Below are 21,739 nucleotides of genomic sequence, written 5' to 3'. Positions count from 1 at the left end.
GGGGAAGAAGCACATTACAAGGAATCTGCTGGCAATCACTGGGACAGCAAGGCTATCCTAGTCCAGAAATGGCCATTGATGGCAAACTTGCTGGAGCTGGGACAACTTTGCTAGGAACCTTGGGGGCAAAGGTTGTTCATATTTGCTCTGGGGTGAGTGTCATTGGGGTTAGAGTATGCATGAAAGGGTCGAGAGCACTCTCTGTTCCAATGGTATTGGTTTAGTTTCAGTTGCTGAAGCGGAGATGAATTAAACATTAGGAGAGTCCTGCTCTCTGGATATCCTTGCCTATGAAAGTTAGCTGAAGGGAACTGGTCAGTCAGATAGAAGGGGTAGCTAATGCTTCTTTGCAGGAAGGGGGGTGGGAGACAATGACTCTGAAGGAGGTGTTGGTGTGCCTTATCCTCAAGAAGCCCTACCTAGCCCGGACCTATTGAACAACTACAGCTCAGTGGAGAAAACTGTCTGCCACCTTGTTCTCCTAAACATTGTTATTTAGACAAGCCTACCCAGATGTTCGAATCCCCGCAACGGGGTGAGCTTCCGTTGCTCGGTCCCTGCTCCTGCCCACCTAGCAGTTCAAAAGCATGTCAAAGTACAAGTAGATAAATAGGTACCACTCCGGCGGGAAGGTAAACGGCGTTTCCGTGCGCTGCTCTGGTTCGCCAGAAGCGGCTTAGTCATGCTGGCCACATGACCCGGAAGCTGTATGCTGGCTCCCTCGGCCAATAAAGCGAGATGAGCGCCGCAACCCCAGAGTCAGCCACGACTGGACCTAATGGTCCCTGTACCTTTACCTTTTACCCAGATGTTTAGCAAGTTGATGCTGGCTTCAATCTGTTATTAGTCTATTGTTATTTCAATGTTTTGAAAGTATCAGATCATTATTGATCATTTTTCTTATTGATAATTTTATTGTTTTATCTTTTTTACAAACTGCTTGGAGGTTTGTTCATTTTTTAAAAAAAAATCAAGCGACTTACACATTTTATGAAATAAAACAATAAATAAACTATAGCATATCAGTCAATAAAATCCAGAGATAAAGAATTACACAACTTTTAGAAAACATCTGAAAGCTGTCCTGTTTCGGGAAGTTTTAAATGTTTGACATTTTGCTATGTTTTTATATGCACTGTAGGCCTCCCAGAGTGGCTGGGAAAACCCAACCAGATGGACGGGGTATAAATAATAAAATTATTCTTATTATTTATTATTATCCAGGACATCCCTTGCTTGTTTTAAATTTGCAGGCATCAGCTGGAGTCATTTTACTTGCCTTCTAGGACAATGAACTGTAATAACACTTATATTAATAAATGTGTTGATTTATCCAAAGCTGTGCAAATATTTCCTGCATTTACTATATTGGAGAGAGAGAGAGAGAGAGAGAGAGAGAGAGAGAGAGAGAGAGAGAGAGAGAGAGAGGGAAATACACATTCGATATTAAGTTATGTGATCCAAGAATCCATATTGGAATAAACATTGTCTCCTACGTTGCAGAGAACAAAAACATTTCCTCCATTGCCTCTGAAATAAAAGATCTTTGACAGCTGCTGCTCTTGTCTCCTGCTGTGCTTAATTGGCACCACCAGGAGCAGAGCTCAGCCATTCAGTCAATGAAGGGATGGGGCGGGCGGGGGGGGGGGGGGCTTGAATTCCATTGTGGAAAAGTTGCCATTTGGTGGGGAAATGATGGAACAGCGGAAACTCTGCCACACAATTCTTAAGGTGCGGCTAGGAAATTACTTGATGGCAAGCTGGTGGTGGTTTATCTGGCAATATTGTTAGCCAGTGAGACTTTCTGTTGCAGGGGTGAGAGGAGAAGCTGACAGGACCCGAAGACTGCAGTCAGGGAATCCGAATGTGGCAGCCAATTTGCAAAGCCATGGTAGAACTCAATAGTATTGAACATCCAATTTGGTGTTGTTGTTTTGAAAGCCCTAAAGCAGTTACATAGAAACAGTATCCTACAAGCTTCTCTGAGTGTGGGTAGTTTTCTATAATATTAATTGCACCAGAATAATTAGATTTCTTTTTTCACTCAGTGGCACAGGCTGAATTGTTGATTTTAACTATTTCATGTTTAGTTGAATTGCGTATTTTATGGCTCCTTTACACTTTGGGAACTGATGAAACCTGAAAAGGGGATTGATTGCACATCTCTGAATAAAATCGGGATGCCAATATATGACTGGAGCAATGTGTAGGCACCTCCTCCCACACCCACCAACCTGCATGCATGCTGAGGTCATCAGGCTGATGCCTTTCTCTAGAAACCACCTCCTGCAGACTTGAGGATTGTTGCAACAAGTAGCAGCAATGCAGCTATGGAAAGCCCCTTTCCCTGCAGGTGCAAAACGAAGCTTTATTTCACCTGGGTCAAAGACTCCTTTTGGCACCCCCCATACACATGTCTGGAAGCCTCAATGGTGCCTCTCTGGAGGCTTTCCCGGGGCAAAAAAACCCAGCTAGCCGTCCCCATATCTACGGCACTGTTCACTGGATTCTGTGTATCTGAAGAAGTGTGCATGCACACGAAAGCTCATACCAAGAACTAACTTAGTTGGTCTTTAAGGTGCTACTGGAAGGATTTTTTTTTTTGTTTTGACTATGGCAGACCAACACGGCTACCTATCTGTAACTGGAACTGTTCACTGGGTCACCTTTCCTATTTTTTAGAGCCAGGGCAATTCCCCCCCCCCCCAATTAACTGGGCATTTAAAAACATGTTTACTATTGGGCGTAGCACCCCAAACATAAGAACATAAGAAGAGCCTTCTTGACCAGGCCAATGGCCCATCTAGTCCAGCATCCCCTTCTCACAGTGGCCAACCAGATGCCCGTAGGAAACCAGCAAGCAGAAGATGAGCACAAGAGACCTCTCCATCCCCCTGGTTTCCAACAACTGGTATTCAGATGCATTGCTGCCTCTAACTTTGGAGGCAGAGCATAGCCTGTTGGGATTTTTGACTACATGCCATTCTGTGCAGCTTCACACAGACTCAATTAAGCATTGGCCAAAAGCCAAGATGACTGAGCAGAGAGGAGTTATTCTGCCTGGAGATATGAGACCTTGGATACAGCTCTACCATTGGTTGAGGTCTCACGCAGGCATGATGACTTATGGCCTTGCTGACTGGATAGTTTTGTTGGTCAGTGTGGTGTTCTGAGTTCTGAGAGTCGTTTGGAGTTTCTTAAGAGACAGCTAGTTAAGATGTGTATCTGTTCTTTTATATAGTAACTTGTAGAGTCTGCTGTAAATAATTATTATTATTATTATTATTATTATTTATTATTATTATTTGTACCCCGCCCATCTGGCTGGGTTTCCCCAGCCACTCTGGGCGGCTTCCAATAAAGATGAAAAATACACTAAAATGTCACATATTAAAAACTTCCCTGAACAGGGCTGCCTTCAGATGTCTTCTGAATGTCAGGTAGATGTTTATCGCTTTGACATCTGATGGGAGGGCGTTCCACAGGGCGGACGCCACTACCGAGAAGGCCCTCTGCCTGGTTCCCTGTAACTTGGCCTCTCGCAGTGAGGGAACCGCCAGAAGGCCCTCGGAGCTGGACCTCAGTGTCTGGGCAGAACGATGGGGGAGGAGACACTCTAAGTAACCAAGTTACTGGTAGCAGCGTCTTGATCCTGCTTCGTCCATCCTGCCTGCAACTGATTGCTTTCTGGAACTCTGTGTATGCTCTGCTAAGGTCCTGCAACAGGTCAAAGTTGCAAAACACCATTATAGCCATCATGGCTTGTAGCCTGGCTGGGGAGCAGAATGGAATGGTGGATACAGGAGAATATCATCATCATCATCATTTTGCTATGTCACTGTTGTTGCTGCTGCTGCTGTTTTTCTGTGCCACCTAATTGATTAAAATGATTTTTAGAAAACAAAACACAATGCTATACTGTGGCAGGGAGCTGGATAGTGACCTTCAAGGTCCCACATGGTCTATATGGGCGGCATTGGTTGCCAGTTGGGTACCTGCAGTGCTTTTTTTTCTGGGGGGATGCAGGGGTACGCATAATACCCACAAACATTTTGTGAATCTAAGTTTGGCCTCATTGAGGGGCAGTATTTCAATATGAGTGGGAAAATGAAAGTACTCCTAAACATTTTTTTTAGGGTGGGGGAAGCACTGGGTACCTGTAATTTGGAAGGGTAGTTTCAGTAGCGTGGACTCCATGGATCTATTCCAATGAACTCACTTTTATGGGTCCACTTTCCCTTTGTAGATTTTCCTCTATTGTACAACAAGAAAAACGGGTCGTCTTCAAAGGATACCTCTGCCTGTGTTCAAAGTGACTTTAAGGATGAGGTCTTTCAGACAGAGGTATGAAGCAACACATTTTTAACAGTATGCTTTGTTGAAGAAGTGCAATATAATACTACAGTATAAATACTACAGGGTATTGCTGTAAATATGTATAGTTACATATGTATAGCGTTTTGTGTTTTTTGTTGTATTTTTACAATGAGATGTATGGATGAAGGGTGGTTTGCAAACAAATAAACAAAATGTTTAGATTATAAATTATTTGTAGCTTATGCTTTCTTCAGTGGATTAGTGCAACCATGGATGGGAGGGTCACTGTCTAGATCAGACTGAACTTGCCTCCTAGTGAATAGTAGTTACACAAGCATAATACAATACAGTCGTACCTTGGTTTTTGAACAGCTTAGTTCTCGAATGTTTTGGCTCCCAAACACTGCAAACCCGGAAGTGAGTGTTCTGGTCTGCAAACTAGTTTTGGAAGCCAAATGTCTGGTGAGGATTCCATGGCTTCTGATTGGCTGCAGGAGCTTCCTGCAGCCAATCAGAAGTTGTGCTTTGGTTTGCGAACGTTTTGGAAGTCAAACAGACTTCTGGAACAAATTCTGTTCGACTTCCAAGGTATGACTGTACTATGTCACCATCTTGTTGTTGTTTTAAAAAAATGGAAAACTTTTTTTAACCTACACTAGCTGTTTGTCTGCTGCGTCTATATATATATATTGCAGTGAACTCCTACAGACATCTGAATATCTAAATATCTTGATTGTCTCCCAGGGATATTTGGATAAAAGCAAGACCCTACAGTTCTAGTGTATTACTTTTCCATTTTATTGGAATGTTTTTGTGAGGCTTTCTGACATTTTTATGGGGGAGTGTATTTTCTCATGTAATTGTTTGAAAACACTCTCTAAATAGAAGCAAGGATGACCTGGCTGCATTTTCCTCTAAAAATAATCATTTTATGCATTCCATACAGCTGACATCTCCTGACAAGAGTCCAGAAATTACAAGAGGACATTTCAAGCTACACAGCCCAGCATTTCAAAGGAAAGGAAAAGCCAGAGATAAACCCAGTGAAATTGCATCCTATGTTCCTCACTATTCACTCCACAACTGCCCTGATAGCTTTCCATTGGCACATAGCAAATCCACTTGTCACTTTGATCTGACTTCACCTCTCAGTTGCCCTCAGCTTGAAGGCAAGGATTACAGAACTGAAGATGCACATTTAGGAAACTGGGTGATGAATAGTGAGCCACTGATCTCTCAGTTGTATACAAAGAATTCAGGGTTGTCCTCTGCAGACCCTGATGACGGAGATAAGAATGCCGAAGAACAGCATGATAAACATTTGAACAAAGCTAAAAACAAGATAATGAGGAGGTTGACACTTTCAATGGAGCAGAAGCCCAGAAGACCTGCTCTGGATGATGCTGAGCTAGATATTACAAGAACGGAACATGACTGCCAAGGAATTCCAGACCAGAAGAATGCTTATTTTAACAGATATGAGAACATACCGAAACAATCCAGTTGTGGTCAATCTCAGAAGTTCTCAGATAACCATTCTCCAGTTTTGTCTCCTGGACAGACGCTTTCAAAGAATGTTGGTGATTGTCCCAAAGAACACACTGCCACCCAGCCGAAATCACCACTGAGGCTAATTGCCAAAGCTATAAAGAAATCCATCATAGAACCTCTTACTTCTCCTCCAGCAGGTTTGAAAAAGGCCCAGGACGCACCTGCCAAATTTCCTTTGGAAAGCACATTTTTCAATTTCCCACAGGCCCTGGTTCGCTCTGCCAGTCTCAGATGCAGCAAGAATCATGGAGACTATAACGTACAAACACAGGAGCTCAGTGTGTTGGATGATGCAGAAAAAAGACTTGGAACGAGGAGTTCAAATGGGTCTCATTTTTCCAGCAGTCCGAGAGAGGAATATTCATGTGTTGACAAAGGCACATCTTTTCCTGTTTACAGTGCGCATAGCAGCCCTTCCCAGAGTCTTTATAAACCCGAACATTCCTCTTCTACCAATGCTGACGATGTGCCAACACTTCTAGAAAGGTTTACCCTTAAAGAGAACCTCTGGAAGTCTGCCAGAGATGAGTGGTGTGCTCACAATCAAAAGAACACCCGCTCTTCATCTCTAAGGCACAGGAACAAAAACGCTGATGCCGTTTTGGATGGTCCTGAACAGAGGAACAATGTGTGGAACCTATTCAGCAGCTTTAGGAATAAAGCAGATGTCAAAGTTAAAAGCCCTGTGTCACCTTGTACCATCTTTGATGTTGATGAAGTACTAAATAGTTCTTCCAAAGGAGAATACTTGGGTAAGCAAACTCCCTCCTTTAAGATTTTTATTTCCAGTTGTTGTTTTTTTAAACAAAGTGTGTATAGTGCTTTAATGCAAGATTAAATCTTTAAACAATTTGCATAAAATAGTGTAAAATCCCATTTTGGGATTTTCTGTGGGCTAATGCCAATAGGTCCCCCTGCCCACCAGGACCTTTGGCAGGTGGAACTGGGAGTTTTGTGGCAGAGAAGTGACACCAGCATTGCTCTGTAGGCAGAGCCTGGCTGAGTGGTTTTGGGCTTGGGAAAATAAAACCTCTGCCCCCTGCAACCCTCCCAGCATGGCAGATCAAGGGTGCTGGGTTTTAGCCTTCTTATGTTTAGCTTTCCCCTTACTACCTTGTTGTATACCATCCTGGAAATGTTTCACATTGTAGGATGGGAAGTGTTTCGTTTTTAAAATGTAACCTATAAGAGCAATATGGTCCAGAAGAAAACAAATCCCAGTTGCCATGGCAATGCCTTTGACAATGATGTTCCAGCTGTTTGCGATATATAGAACAAATGCATGCATTTCTGCTATCTCCATGCCCCCGCTCCTTGTTGCTGGTGGAAAGGTGAAGACTCTTGACACATGGCAGGGGCCCATGCAGTTAAGTAGTTCATATATATTACGGCTCAGAGTCAATGACATCCCCATGGCAACTGTAGTGTGATCTGGTCTTCTGCTATAGTATGTGTGCTTCTACCAGATACATTCAATGCCACTTTTTTAAAAGGAGGAGGAGGAGAGGGGAGGGGAGGGGAGAGGCAGGGAGCAGGTGGCCTTTTTATATCATATAGTTTTATTTTGAAATGAAATAAATAAAATAAAATCCCATCAATAAACAGGCACACTCTTAACAACTTAACAGTACAAAACAATCACTAGATGAACAAATAAAGTTGCTAATTACAGTCCTTCATATATCTGTAGTTTGCAGACAACTACAGTAAAACCAGCAGATGATCACTATATATAATATAAATAATAATTGATAGGAACATTAGGATGCTACTCTCTACTGCTTTGTCTCTTCTCTCATGGTAATTGTACAGTCTTTACCAGGGCTTTCCCCTCCAGCCAGAACTTGTCAAAACTAAGTTCCAGCACCTCTCAGGTGGACGCCATTGTTATTCTAAGAGAACAAGAGAGGTGTTCATTGTGAGTTCCAGCACCTCTTTTTCAAGAAAAATAGCACTGGTCTTTGCCAATCTGGTGCCCTCCACAAATCTGATCAGCACCAACCAGCACTGGCTGGGGTCAATAAGTGCTGTCCAAAACATCTTGGAGGACACAAAGTATAATGAAATATACTGCTGCAGTTGGCTGTTTTACTCTTCATGCTTAAGCGTGGTCTCTAGAATATGAATCCTGGTACATCAGGATGTGCTTTGGTGCTACAAAATACTTCCTATCATGGGTGTAGCAAGGATTTTTGTTAGTCTTTTGTTGGGGGTGCAGAACCTCAGTTAGCTATGTATTTTTCTTGATGGGGGGGGCAACTGCCCCTCCCTGCCACCCCCCCCCCCCGGCTATGCCCATGCTTCCTATCCTTGTAAAGCATTTTAATTATTGGATATATGAAAGGGAAGGGAGGGAGGGAGAAGGTTCTGGAGATCTCCTCTTCTAGAGCGGGAAAAGGGAATCTTGGTTCTGTTCCAAAGGCATATCAAGGTAACTTGAGGATTATAGCTTATTTCTTTAAATATGCTTCAGCAGCTTTGAGCACAAGGGTGTTTGGAGAAATGCCCATGTAGGCCCATCAAATTCAGTGCTTTTCAGAGTAAAAGAAGCTGATAATTAAGCAGGGTAATGATACGTGAATGCAACCGTTTTTTATATAACACACACTCCGTTTGTCAAGCCTATTTTGCTGCAGTTGTTAACAAGGGGATGTTCCCGTTAACAACATGTCTTTGCCCTCATTGTTCAGTTGCTCATAATTCCAGTAGTGCAATGCTGGCTTAATAGAGCCAGCTGGCCTTCGAAGCCATCCAATGGGAATTGAGTCACCGCCTTCAGCTGCACACTTGGCTTTCCATCATCTGGTCTAGCTCCACTACCCTGGGGACACGGGGGATTTCTAGCCGTCCTGGATCAGCAGAGCATCTTCAAGGGGTTGTTTCAGTTCGTTGTTTTCCCTTGATTCCAAAGATGGCAAAGGAATGGAATATCCTTGGATATTCAGCCCATAACTCAAATTCACTAGCGCTATGAGTGCGTCTTGGCACACGTAACTTCACATGCCTAGCCAATCCCAGAATGTAATCTAATAGGCTCACTGAGCTGGGAGTGTGCTGGGTTGTTTGAGCCCGCATTTGTGAGGGAGGTGGAAAGAGGTTCCTCTGATCCTCAAGGTATAGTTGAAATACTGAAGGGATCCTGCCAATGTTTCTTTTAGGATGTGGGTACCACTTCAGCACATAACAGCGCTGTGGCTACATCATGGACCCATGTTATGAAGAGTCCTGCAGGGGCTCCAACACCTTAAAGGTTACATCAGGTTTTATTGAGACACAATAAGACCCTTGGTGCCATTCTCCTTTTGCCCAACTGCCCATGAGGCTGCTCATGGACAATGGTGGGCTTGGGTACGATGCTCAAAGGTAAAAATCTGCCCCCCCCCCCGTGCTGCTTTCCCAAAGGTGAGTAAGGAGGCGCCTGGCTTTGGCAAGGAGGCACAAGGTTCTGGCAGGGTCCCAGAGCCCTGACATCTCTTTCCCAAGGCCCATTACCTTGCTTACTGGGTTTTGAGACAGTTCCCCCTCAGCTCAGTGCCCGGTGTGGGCATACCACTCACACAGCCCTAAATTTGCCCATCATGGACTGGGGGTTGCAGTGTGTCATCCTTCCAAAGAGGAGAGTTCCAGGTCCTTTAACAAAAGAGCCTTCCCCCTCTTTACATCTTTTCTGATCCATGAGCAACATGGCTTCTCAGTTAATGTTTTCTTCCTGCAGCTCCTTGCCTACTCCAGCACTTAGTTTTTAAACTCCTTTTGGTGTAAAATGCAGCCAGGAAGGTGAAAAGGCACAGTGAGCCATGGGTGTGTGCCCACTCTTACTTGTGCATACACAACTAACCTTGCAATCATCATCTAGTAAGTAACCTGTGTGTGTCAAAGGACACTTAAAAAGAAATGTTTTGGCCCTCAGGGCAACAGGGGACAGACTCTTATTTTAGTTCTAGTTATCCCCAAAATCTATAACCTTCTCTACCAACCACATTGTCCTTCTTCCTAATAAATGTTGCATTCATTCAATGGATTATAGTAAATAGGAACATACATAGCCATATTGGGTCAGATCACTTGTCCATGTAACTCAGTATTCCCTACACTGACTGACAGCGGCTTTCTAGGGTTACAGGCAGGAGTCTCTCCCAGCCCTACCTGGGGATGCCAGGAATCGAACCCAAGACCTTCTGCCATGCAATGCAGATGCTCTACCACTAAGCCTCCCACTTCCTTAGTTACATCCTACAGTTATCCTGCTTGTGCCAAGAAGCCTTCAGTCATTTTAGGATGCATATGTTTGCCACTCACTGTCTGACCAGCGTCTAATCCAGGTGTTAATCATTAATCCTGCAGCAAGTTAAGTGTATCACCAGATGTTCCCTGTACCCTTTCTGTTTTCTTAGAGAGGAGGAAGAAATGAATTAGCCATTAAAAAAAAAATCATGTGGAAATTTACAGGCCTGTTAAAACACTATGCTGATGAAAAGAGAAAAAATATAATTTGGGGGCCCAAAATTGAAAGCAATTTGAATCTCTTGAATACAGGTCTCAGCCTGAACTTTCGGTTTGAGCGATATCTGTGGAAGAATGCATCATTGTGGTGTGTGTGTTCATTATGTACAGCATTTACTGTTCAACGCACAGTGTGATAATCTTGAGTGAGGGAGAGAAAATATATATGTGACATTTGTTTAGGCCTAATTAATGAAATATTTATGTTGCATGAGGCCGTGTGATAAAACCTCCTCCGTGAAGCCCATTTGCTTCTGATTATATTTGTGACTTTTTTTTATATGACCAGACATTCTGACGCCAGCTCTTTTACACTGAGCAGATGTCACAGAGTAAAAATGGGTGCCAGATGCTACAAACCACATAAGGGTAATTTGTTTAAGAGCTGGCTCAGACTTGGTGCATTCAATTAGCCCGCATGGTGAGCCTTAGACAATCATTTAGATAACACGGCTAACTTCAGATATGCATTTTAATAACAGATCTGATTTTTTGAATGGAAGCCTGAGCCAACATACACGGCTAACTTCAGATATGCATTTTAATAACAGATCTGATTTTTTGAATGGAAGCCTGAGCCAACATACAATGGAAGTAGGAGTTAACTGATTCGTACATAAAACTTGATATGTTTGCAAGGGTAGCTGTGGCCAAGGACTTGCCAGGCAGTGAAGGCCTTGAACAGTTGCCAAAAGCTTAATTAATGTAATTAGCCAGTGTTCCAAATTGCTGCTAGGTATAGCCTTGCAAAGCTGCAGGCAGGTGCAGTCTCAGAAGCTATGGGGGGAAATCCACTTAAAGCCCAGGTTGAGAATACTGCCTGCGCCACTGAGCTTTCTGTTCCTCTTTCAGGTTCTGAACAATTACCTGCCAGAAAGCAAGTTGTTGACTATTGCTCTTCATCCTCTGACAGCGAATTAGAAGGCAGGTCTTCATTGCCACGCAAGGTAACGTTTTCAAGGCTTCCCTCCCCATATTGGAAATAGTAAAGGTTCAGTATAAAATGAACTCTGTGATTTACTACTGAGTGTCAAGAACCAAAGGGCATTACAATAGTTCCTCTCATCCACAGAACTGGCACGAGAGGTCAGGTATTTGCCTGGAGCCCCACTTCAGAAAATGGGGTCCCCAGGGAATAATCACAGCTAGCCAAATGACAAAGGGAGGGAGAGAGAGTCTGGAAGGACAATGTAATAAATGAACAAGTGCTGGCAGCCACAGTGAAGAAATCGCAGCAACAATTGTTGTTCTTATTATTTATTAATTTACAAACTACTTAATGCCAAAATAAGACTTCCAGCCTCTGCCAATGACACTGCTGAGTTGCCAACTTCTTTGTGGTGTTGATTTTTTCAGATGTTTTTAGTGGTTCTTGTTTTTATCAATAAGCTGCCTCATGTGCCATTAGGGGAAAAGGTGGGGCATAAATAAATATATTATTGCAAATATTAATACTGCAGAGTTTGAAGCAACTGGATGCATAAAAACTGACTCCTTTTGGAATGAAACATTGTCCAGACCCATTAGATATTATTCAAAACTTTACCTGCAGAACTTCTTCCAAAACAAAACAAAAACATCAAAGATACATCCAAATAATTCTATATGAGATATTGTGTTGTCCAGCACAGGCTCAGCATCTTAAAAATAACTTTATCCAGGATTCCCTTACAGCCTCCATTATAGCCTTAGGCCATGTGCTCCTGTAGAGCTTCATTTACACACACACCCCTACCTCCACAGTGGGTGGCACCGTGGTCTAAACCACAGAGCCTAGGGCTTGCCGATCGGAAGGTTGGTGGTTCGAATCCCCACGACGGGGTGAGCTCCTGTTACATAGTCCCAGCTCCTGCCAACCTAGCAGTTTGAAAGCACATCAAAGTTTAAGCAGATAAATAGGTACTGCTCTGGCGGTAAGGTAAACAGCGTTTCCGTGCACTGCTCTGGTTTCGCCAGAAGCGGCTTAGTCATGCTGGCCACATGACCCGGAAAAACTGTCTGCGGACAAACATCGGCTCCCTCAGCCAGTAAAGCGAGATGAGCGCTGCAACCCCAAAGTCGTTCGCAACTGGACTTAACTGTCAGGGGTCCTTTACCTTTTTTACTTCCACAGAGCCTGGGAACAAAGACTAAAAAGCAACTCCCTTTCAAGATGTGATTTGCAATTCAGTACCTTAATCATCTGATCAGAGGTTAAACACTCACGTTAGCTAGCAGAAAACAACAATAGTTAATAATCAACTCAGCTACAGCTCAGTATTGCTTAGAATATTGCAGTGAAATTTCCCCAGAGTTAGCAATACACATTTAGACATTTTCCATTTCTGTGCCAATTAAATAATTATACTTAACATATACAACAACAACAACACCACCATCATAAGAACATAATAAAAAGCACTTCTGGATCAGGCCAAAGGCCTATCTAGTCTAGGGATGTGTTTCTAACAACGGCCAGCCGAATGCCTCTGAGCCCACAAGTGGAATATGAGAGCAACAGTGCTTTCCCCAATTCTGGTTCCTTGCAAACTGGTACTCAGAGGCATGCTGCCTCATATATATATATATATATATATATATATATATATATATATATATATATATGAATGAGAGGGTTTACATAACATAGTGTAAATAAATGTAAAATACTTACTTAAATATACAGATAAAATTAGAAACCAATTATGCACAGTGGGTGGATTTCACTGTTCCCCTCTTTCAAAGCTTTTGTCTGCAAACATTTCAACTTGGCAGATGGAACAATTCCCCTCTCTTCCCTTCTTGTGCTGTTCTGGGGGTTCTCCTGACCCCACCCCACCCCCACCTGAGCTGATTTTAGGAGCACACAGGGGAGGAGGGGAGAGAAACCCCCACTGTGCAAGTGGAAAGTCTTTGTGCAAGGCTTCTGCTGAAAGAGCTCTTTAGTTGAATCCCACCAAACCACATTGCTTGTCTGGGTAGGCTTGCCGAAATAAAGTAAGTTTTTAGTGGGCATCTAAAACAGTACAGTGAGGGTGCTTGTCTGGTGATAATATAGTCAGGAGTTCAGAGCATGGTTGCCGCCACACTAAAAAACTAGTTTCTTATAAATGAGAAATGAACATTACGTGGCACTTGCAAATGTGAATATTTTGCAGATTGTTGTGATTGAGAAGGTACATATGAGGCAAGGCAATCCTTCAAGCAAACTGGTCCCAAGCTGTTACAAAATTAATAAACTAATAGTTTCAGTAATATGGCTTTAACGTGTATATTGGTCCATGTGGCAATGACATGTTTATTGGAGTAACAAGCAGGAGAATAAAATTAACCAAACGTAGATTGGAAGAGTTAAAACCAGTTATCTTCCTTATTGCTGTAGGCTGGAAAATAATTAAGCCAGATAAAAATGCATGGTCCCCCAGCTGGAATTGAGGTTCTAATTAAGTCAAAAAGTAGTATAAATCAAGTGATGTAAAGAGGATTGCTTCTGTGTGATTTTGTAGATACTGTTGTATTTTTCTTTTTGGATATATTTTACTAGAAAATTAATGAAAACAATGCCAAAGTGATGAGTATGCTGCACATACTGTAACTGATACTAGTGCAAGAAGTATAAGAGGATGCATTTCTGCCAAGATTCAAGATAGGCCCTGACGGCACAGTGTTTCAACTGTGCCATTGGAGAACAGGGCCTTTGAGAACAAGTTCTTTGCTGGTGATGCTAAATGGGCTGAGTTTGGAGCCAGGCATGCACTTTTTGTTCTTGCTGATATTTGCAGTGGTGTTCTATCTATGGCAATCTTCTCCCAGCTGGTTTGTCTCCCACCTTTTCCACTCCATTTCCAAGCATCTCCTACACAAATATGTGTATAACGGCTATGTTCTACCTCCACTGTCGGTGGCATATGCTGGGAGCTGCAGGTGGGCAGTGCCCACTCATGTCCAGCTTGCAGGCTTCCCACAGGCATCTGGTTGGTAACTGTGGGAACAGGATGCTGGACTGGATAGGCCATTGGCCTGATCCAGGAGGCTTGCCTTACATTTAACAAATGCCAAGAGACAATTTTGGAACCCTGAAGGAGAAAAGCAGCCAAGAGAGAGAACTTTGCTTTATATATTGTTATGGGCTTGTGGGAGGCCAGATTCCCCTAAATTCCTGAGGGCCAGATTCTCCCCATAATTCCTGGATTTAGTAAAAGTTAGACTTAATCAAGTGTTGATTAAACATTGCCAAATTTAGATATGCTAATGAGCCAAGCCAACTCACAGAGCTAGCTGGATAGGCTATTAGCCAGGGACAAAGGCAAGTCATGGCCTATCAAGGAAACCATCAGAGGGCAAGACTTCTTTGCTGGGTGCTAATGGGCAGATAAGGCTACGTCAGACATAGGCAAACTCTGCCCTCTAGATGTTTTGGGACTACAACTCCCATCATCCCTAGCTAACAGGACCAGTGGACAGGGATGATGGGACTTGTAGTCTCAAAACATCTGGAGGGCCGAGTTTGCCTATGCCTGGGCTAGGTTTATGGTTTCAGCTTTGAATGATGTAGGCTGGGGGGAGGTCCTTTGAGTCAATTAGCAGCAAGAAGGAGAAAGAGAGGCAGAACTCCATATGAGCTGAGGATAATGGGTTAGAACTAAGAGACACAGAAGATGGCTTGTTGCTGTCCTTTGAATCCAATGCTATCCTTAAGGGGGAAGCCAGACGCTCACAGGATGTTATCCCTCCATCTAGATGCGGGTTGTATATAAAACCATATATCATAAAGACACCACAGTCTCTGCTGTGCCTAATTCCTGAAGGACACACAAACCCTGGACCCCTGGAATCTCACAACACTCAGATATAGAGATAGTGTGCAACAATATGTAAAGGGATAGATACATGAAAAGAAACATGTTTGGCACAACCATGCCTCTGTGTGTTTTGGAAAACTCTATAAAGTTATAAGCAGCCTAGTTATTAAATTGCAAACAGTCTTTGACCTTCAGTTTGAAAGCTCTTCATGCTCTATCTACTGTTTCACATGGTTTTTTCCACAATTATCCTACTTTCAAAATAGGTATTGCTCTATCTACACCTCATTCTTGGTGAGAGTCTCCATGCATGGCAAACTATCATCTCATAAACCTAGTAGGCCAAACTGTCATCTGAATCCTGACTGCTTTTCTCAACAAAATATATGCTTCTCTTCTTCCACAATGGACTGAATTATTAGCATTTTGCAGATATAGCAAGTAGGTCAAGATTTGAGTGGCAACTTTGCACTCCCTAGAGTTACTTTTTAGTCACCAAGATAATTTGTCTTGGTCTTGGTCTGCAGTTTCATCTTCATTGATGGAACATTATTGACAGAAAATGCTAATGCCTAGCTAAGATTGCAGCAAGGTCCCTATTGATGAGGACAAATGGCTCAGAATGTGCCTGGCCAACACAGTCAAAAACTACTTAACATCCACATTAAAAGAAAAGTCTATGAAAAGCTGTGGCTAAGTACAAAGTATTGATTACCTCTCTCTTTTTTGTAGACAAAAAGAACTCTGAGAAGAAACAGAAAGTTGGAAAAGGAAACAAAGCAACTGGTTAAACAAGAGGAACTAAAGAGGCTCCATAAAGCACAGGTCATTAGGAGTTCCTTTCGATAGAACCATTTTTTGTCATGGTACTCACTGGTATAGTGTATTTACTGCGCATTGCACTCATTTTGTTTTGGCACCTGTGGCATTTGAATCAACATATGAGTACTGGCACCTCATTTTTATTTTACAAAAAAGAAGCACTGCATAAAACTGGCAGCCAAACCAAATGCATTTCGTGGTGTCTGGTTGGTAAAACCTTGTGGGAGAAACCAAAATACCATTGCCTGAGGCAGATACACCGCCCATAGTCCTCTCTGACTCCCATTCCCCTTCGTGTGCCTCCATACAGTCATCTATGTTCCTTGTTTTCACCCGTATAACTCATGGTGGTTACAGCCACATATTCTTTTATTGGAAACTGTGATTTTCTAATATGCAGCCCCTGTCTCTCTTGAGCTGGTGTGGCGGATGAGCATGTTGTATTTCCCAGACTGAGTATAAGTTTACCATCATAGCTACATATATAGTACCCCAAAAACACTTATGCAGGGTGGAATCTGGTAATGCTGCCAGTCTGGGACAATGCAGGTGAATTTATAAGATCCCAAATCCTTTCCTGCCATTCCTTTTTCTCCCTGGCATCAGATATGCCAGAGCCATTCAGATAAATTCACTTGCTTTATTTAAAAGGAATTTTTGTTAGGTGATTAAGATGATGTTGGGGAAATGGCAGTGATGCCTAGAGCTCAGTGACCGACAAGTGTTGGATACTGTATGTTGTGAACTACCCTGTGATCACCAGATGAAGGGCACTATACAAATTTAATAAATAATAATAATGCTGAAGCTCCAAAGCAAAGCCCCCAAAATTTCCAGTTTACCATTTCTTGGATGGGACAGTCAGTCCCTGCCTGTGACTTTCATATGCCCAATCAGAGTAGAAAACACTGACTCAGACAGACCAATATGGTAGCTTCATATATTCCTATGTACTCCTTTGACAAATTTGTTGCTTGAAACATATGTATGAATCTGTCCAGGCTATCCAGCGACTACTGGAAGAAGTGGAGGAGAAGCAGCGAGCTCTGGAGGTGTATGGTGTTCAGCTCGAGAGGGAACTACGAGGAGAATCAGGTAAACAGAGCAGGGAACCTGAGGATATCTGAAGAATATGCTAGCTTTCCTGGTGATTATACATCTGGTTTTGAAAATTTCATGGAATTTAGCATTCTATTCAGTTTGCAACTTCTGGTATAGATCTGATGGGCAAAGTATGGAGCTGGGATTGAGGAAACTACTGTTAAAACATTTCCCTGGAAGCTATAGTCTGATGCATGTGACTGCAAGCTGACCCTGATCACAGAGTTGAATTTTCAGCCTGCAGTGAGGTAAAATTTTTAACATTCAAGAGCAGCCTGGCCACAAGAGGGAGATCCTCAGACAATTTCTTTGATTTCAGTTTGCTCAGCTCAGATTTTCTTTTGTGAGTTAGCCCTTAGTATAAAACTCATGCATTATCTATGATAACAAATGTGTAAGAGCACAGATTTTGGTTACAGTGCTTTATTTAATCCTGGAAACAGAATCTTCATTTTTTCCCTTCTTCTTCTACTGCTTCTGCTTGCTTGTTGTCTTGTTATTGTTCAGGCAGACCCTCATTGTTCCATTGTTAAAGTTTGTGTTGTGCTGGTCGTCAAAATAACACTAAAGGGAGCAATCCCCCCCACATTCCCTACCACCCTGCTTTTTCTGTATTTGCCTGAGAACCAATGGCAACAAGTACTCCTTGAACACAATGACAACAGAAAAACAGAGCACTGGTCTATTGGCACCTGACACAGGAGCCAACTTCTAGAGGCTGAGGTCCCTTTGGAAACTCCCCAATAAAATGTTTGACAGGGAATTGCCATTCAAATGCTGTGCGTGCACCACATCATGTGATCGATTATGCATGGTGGGACTTACCTGCCCCCTCCCCAATATTTTAATCAAGATGGCACCCCTGGCACCTGAAGACTCCTGGTCCACCAAATGTCATTGCCATGTGCTTTGTGTGTGTGTTCACTAGGGCAAATGGGCCACTACCCCACTAACCTCAGCCTGGATCCACTTGCCTGGATTTTACAGCCAGTTGAGTCCTCATCCTCCTGTATTTCAGTATTGCCCTTGTAGTACTCAGCAGGGAAGAGGGTGAACTCTGCCCTTCACTGGGTCTTGCTCCCCTACTGCTGAGCTTCCTGCCTTCTGCCCTACCAGCCCCAATGGACACCAGCCATGACCGGTGTGTGTGGACAGGGGAAAAAAGAAACTGCTTGCCACACAGAGGGGCCACATGGCAAGGGATGGAGTAACTGCATGTGGATAGCATCACATTCAAATCAGCATTAAATATCTCAATGTCCACTGGGGCTCAATAGTAGGCAATCAATTACTTTGCTTCAGAAATGTCATGCTCTCACCTACTTGGTGTGTCTGGAGAAACTGAAGCTCCCGTTTCCCTTCCCGATCCGTGGTAATTTAATTCCTTTTATTAAGGTTGGGCCCTCTCCTATTTATATTGATTGGTAGACAACTACAGAGGGAGCTGTTTTTGGCCAGAGTTTGTGATTATTCCTCATCTGTAAGTCTCCCGTGCACAATCTTTTCATAAGTTCTGCAAACCACTCAGGAACCCTATTAATTTTGTGGGGTTGCTTATTTATATTTATGTTGTCAAATGGGCAGTTCCAGCTGTTACATTGCCATTCACTCACTCTTTTAAAAATAATGTGCATTATTGCTTAATGAATGACCAGCCCTTATTAGGTTAAGCTGTATTTAAGCAGGGCTGTGCTTATGGAGTTCAGGCGATTTAATAGGCATTATTACGGTAATTAGAAAATCATCACAGTTAAGCAATACTATCGAGCTGCAAAAGGTTCTGAATAACTGAATTTAGAGACAGGCCTGCAAACACTAGTCTTCCGTGACATTAATGCATCTCCCCTCTAATAATTGCGAGAGTGTGGAATGAAAGGCTCTTTTGTTGGTGGGAGTTTATTCATTAGCTACTGGACTGAATAAGGAGAGAACATGTATTGGGGCGAAACAAAGTGCTCCAAAGGCTGATGAGCAAAATGAAGCTTTGAGGATCACACAATTAGGGCAGCAACAATTCATGCATTAGAAGAATCAGAAATAATCTCAGTCCTATGACTAATGGGGACTCTTACTGGAAAACAGACCAGGTTGATGGTGATCTGTACCTAAGCTTGTTTCATTTTTATTTATTTATCATTATTCTGTTTGCTTTCCAAACATGTGGGCAGTGGTTTAGATCCATGCCCACTGAGCTTCAGAAGTGCTATCGTACCAACTGCTCCAAGACTGCTCCTGACCCTTTGTGGGATTTCCCAATCTGTTGGTCTACTCACTACTGCATTAACCATTTTTTGGTTACATATTTTAGCTGACAGTTTAGCAATTTTTCATTAAAGTGTTTGGTGCTTGTGTAATCCATTTGATTTTAAAAAAACCGGTCTCTGCAGAATATGTTTTTTGGGGGGACATGGCAGTGTTATCACCGGGAGGAAAACCAGATATTGCAAATTTATTTTTTTAATATCTTAAACAGATTCAAGCACACAAGATGAAACTCAGCTGTTACATGAATGGTTTGAGCTGGTATTGGAGAAGAATAAATTAATGCGCTATGAATCTGAACTGCTGATCATGTAAGTAAGAACGCACTGTTTGCCATTAGTGGCGAAAATATCAGAGATGGGGAGAATATTCGCTTGTTCGAGGCAGAGGATTTTCTTCCTGATGCATGCAGATGCCCATTATTGAACTAAATTGCTGCATTACGCCTTGCATAGCATATCGCCATTAAAGTACAGAGATAGAGTACTGCTCCTTCTTACATTATTGGCATTTGCAGGTGGAAGTGTTTTACAATAAATGAGCGCAAAAGCTACCATTGGTTTTAAACATATATTTACTGTTGAGCTAAAGAACTGTTAGCAATGGAGAATATGTTTTCCTGTGATGAATCCTTATGGGCCTTTAGGCACTTCATCCTCTGGAAATTGGTAAAAGTGCCAGATAACCACCTTGGAGGAAAAAGACTCCCACCCGCGCACAATTTGTCACAACTTGAGGATATGCAGATGTATCATTTTGAGCATGGGGGAAACAGTTTCACTGCTCAGTAACCATTTCTTTATATCCCACGCTTCATAGGATACTCAGGGCGGGTAACAACGATATTAAAACAACCCAAAATAAAATATAGTAAAAGAAATAAGCATCTAATAAAACAGCCAACAGCATCAAGAGATAATCAGCAGTAAATTCAATTATAACCATTAAATATTAACTATATTTAACATAGCTAGGATTTAAGTTGGGGGGGGACAGGACACTCACCTGTCATTATCCTCTGTCTGGCTCTGTCTAGCAGATTTGGAATGAAATGTTTCAACAACAGTTGTTTTAAATTACCTTCTTTTGACCCCAAGTGCTCAGAAACACCTGTCAAAAATCTTTCTACAATTTTTACTTTTAGTTAAGATTTTTTATTTATTTATTTATTTATTTATTTACTTGATTTAGGAGGCCATGTATGGCCATGCATACATGCCTGAGCAAAATAGGTGGCTCCTATACTGGAGCTGCAATTCTAATAAGTTTTGGTGCCATGCACACCTCTTGGAAAAAGGCATTTGAATTCCGGGTGCCACCACAGAGAAGGCCCTAGCTTGCGTCAGCACCCAACGTGGTGGGACAATGACACAAACCTCTCCCTTGAACAGTGGACAACACATTTGTATATATTTATTTTACATTTTTATCCCACCCTTCTTTCAGGATATATAGGACCATCTCATTTTCTCTTCACAACAATCCCACAATTAGGCTGAGAGGTGGAGCCTGGCCCAAAGTTAATCAGTAAGCTTCTGGGCTGATTAACTACTGTACTTCAAACACTGCATTGCACTGACCCTAGGGAAGGGCCTTTGCTCAGCTGCTTTGCATGCAAATGGTCACTGATTCAATCTTTGGCATTTCCAGGTAGAGCTGGGAATGTCTCCTGCCTAAAACCCTGGAAAGCCACCTCCGGTCAGTGCCGACAATACTGAGCTGGATAGATCAATTGACCTGACTCAGAGTAGGGTGATTTCCTGTGCTCCCCTACATAATGCGTGGAGCAGCCTTTTACTTTCAGTCGTAGATTGTTAACCTTTCCTGCCATTGGTCTGATATTAATATTTCGGTGGTGGTAGTGATTCAGAAGAGAATGGAAGGCACTTGACCACATGGACCTAGTTTGCCCAGCTCTTAATCTTGCTGAAAAGGGCAAATGCTTTGATGCCACCTGTTTGATAATATTAATGTTAAAGACTGATTGGTTGTCATAGCTGAGCCTCTGTTATTCTCGTGCTCAGAGCCAAAGAGCTGGAATTCGAGGATCATCAGAACTAACCGGAGAAGAGAGAGGGAGAAATGACCTTGATGGTAAGCAAAGTACTGAAGCTAACTGCATTGCAAGAGAAAGTGGCAAGATATTCTTGCCTACTGAGTCAATTGATTTTTAGATGCACATGTCCCTTAAGAATGTTTGGGCATGTTAGAGAGACATGCCATCCCTATGATAGCCAGAGTTATTTTATTTATTTCTCACTGTTGAAGCCCAGGAAGGGGATTTCTTTTTCTAAATTCCCCAAAATTTAGAAAGCAGTTTGAAAGTTGTATTTGGATCCTGCTGAAAAATAAACAGACCACAGGAGTGCAACTACTGAACTATGATTTAAAAAATAAAAAAT

The 21,739-nt window shown here is 42.5% G+C and overlaps 1 protein-coding gene across 7 annotated transcripts in view; it reads left to right on the top strand.

Moving 5' to 3' along the window:
- Positions 1 to 21,739, top strand: part of MICAL2 (microtubule associated monooxygenase, calponin and LIM domain containing 2) — a 140,633-nt gene that overhangs the window by 115,148 nt on the left and 3,746 nt on the right. For all 7 annotated transcript variants that reach the window (XM_081926794.1, XM_081926793.1, XM_081926792.1 and 4 more), the window contains 7 exons: positions 4,247 to 4,344; positions 5,264 to 6,620; positions 11,224 to 11,318; positions 15,885 to 15,977; positions 16,976 to 17,069; positions 19,549 to 19,648; positions 21,362 to 21,431. In XM_081926794.1, the coding sequence (XP_081782920.1) occupies positions 4,247 to 4,344; positions 5,264 to 6,620; positions 11,224 to 11,318; positions 15,885 to 15,977; positions 16,976 to 17,069; positions 19,549 to 19,648; positions 21,362 to 21,398 (1,874 nt within the window). In that variant the 3' untranslated portion in view covers positions 21,399 to 21,431. The remainder of the gene's footprint in view (positions 1 to 4,246; positions 4,345 to 5,263; positions 6,621 to 11,223; positions 11,319 to 15,884; positions 15,978 to 16,975; positions 17,070 to 19,548; positions 19,649 to 21,361; positions 21,432 to 21,739) is intronic.

The sequence above is a fragment of the Podarcis melisellensis genome (genome assembly GCF_964234715.1).
Source record: "Podarcis melisellensis genome assembly, chromosome: 1".
Classification (NCBI taxonomy): domain Eukaryota; kingdom Metazoa; phylum Chordata; class Lepidosauria; order Squamata; family Lacertidae; genus Podarcis; species Podarcis melisellensis.
Note: the sequence above shows the minus strand (reverse complement) of the source record. Positions and strands in the feature narration are given on the sequence as shown.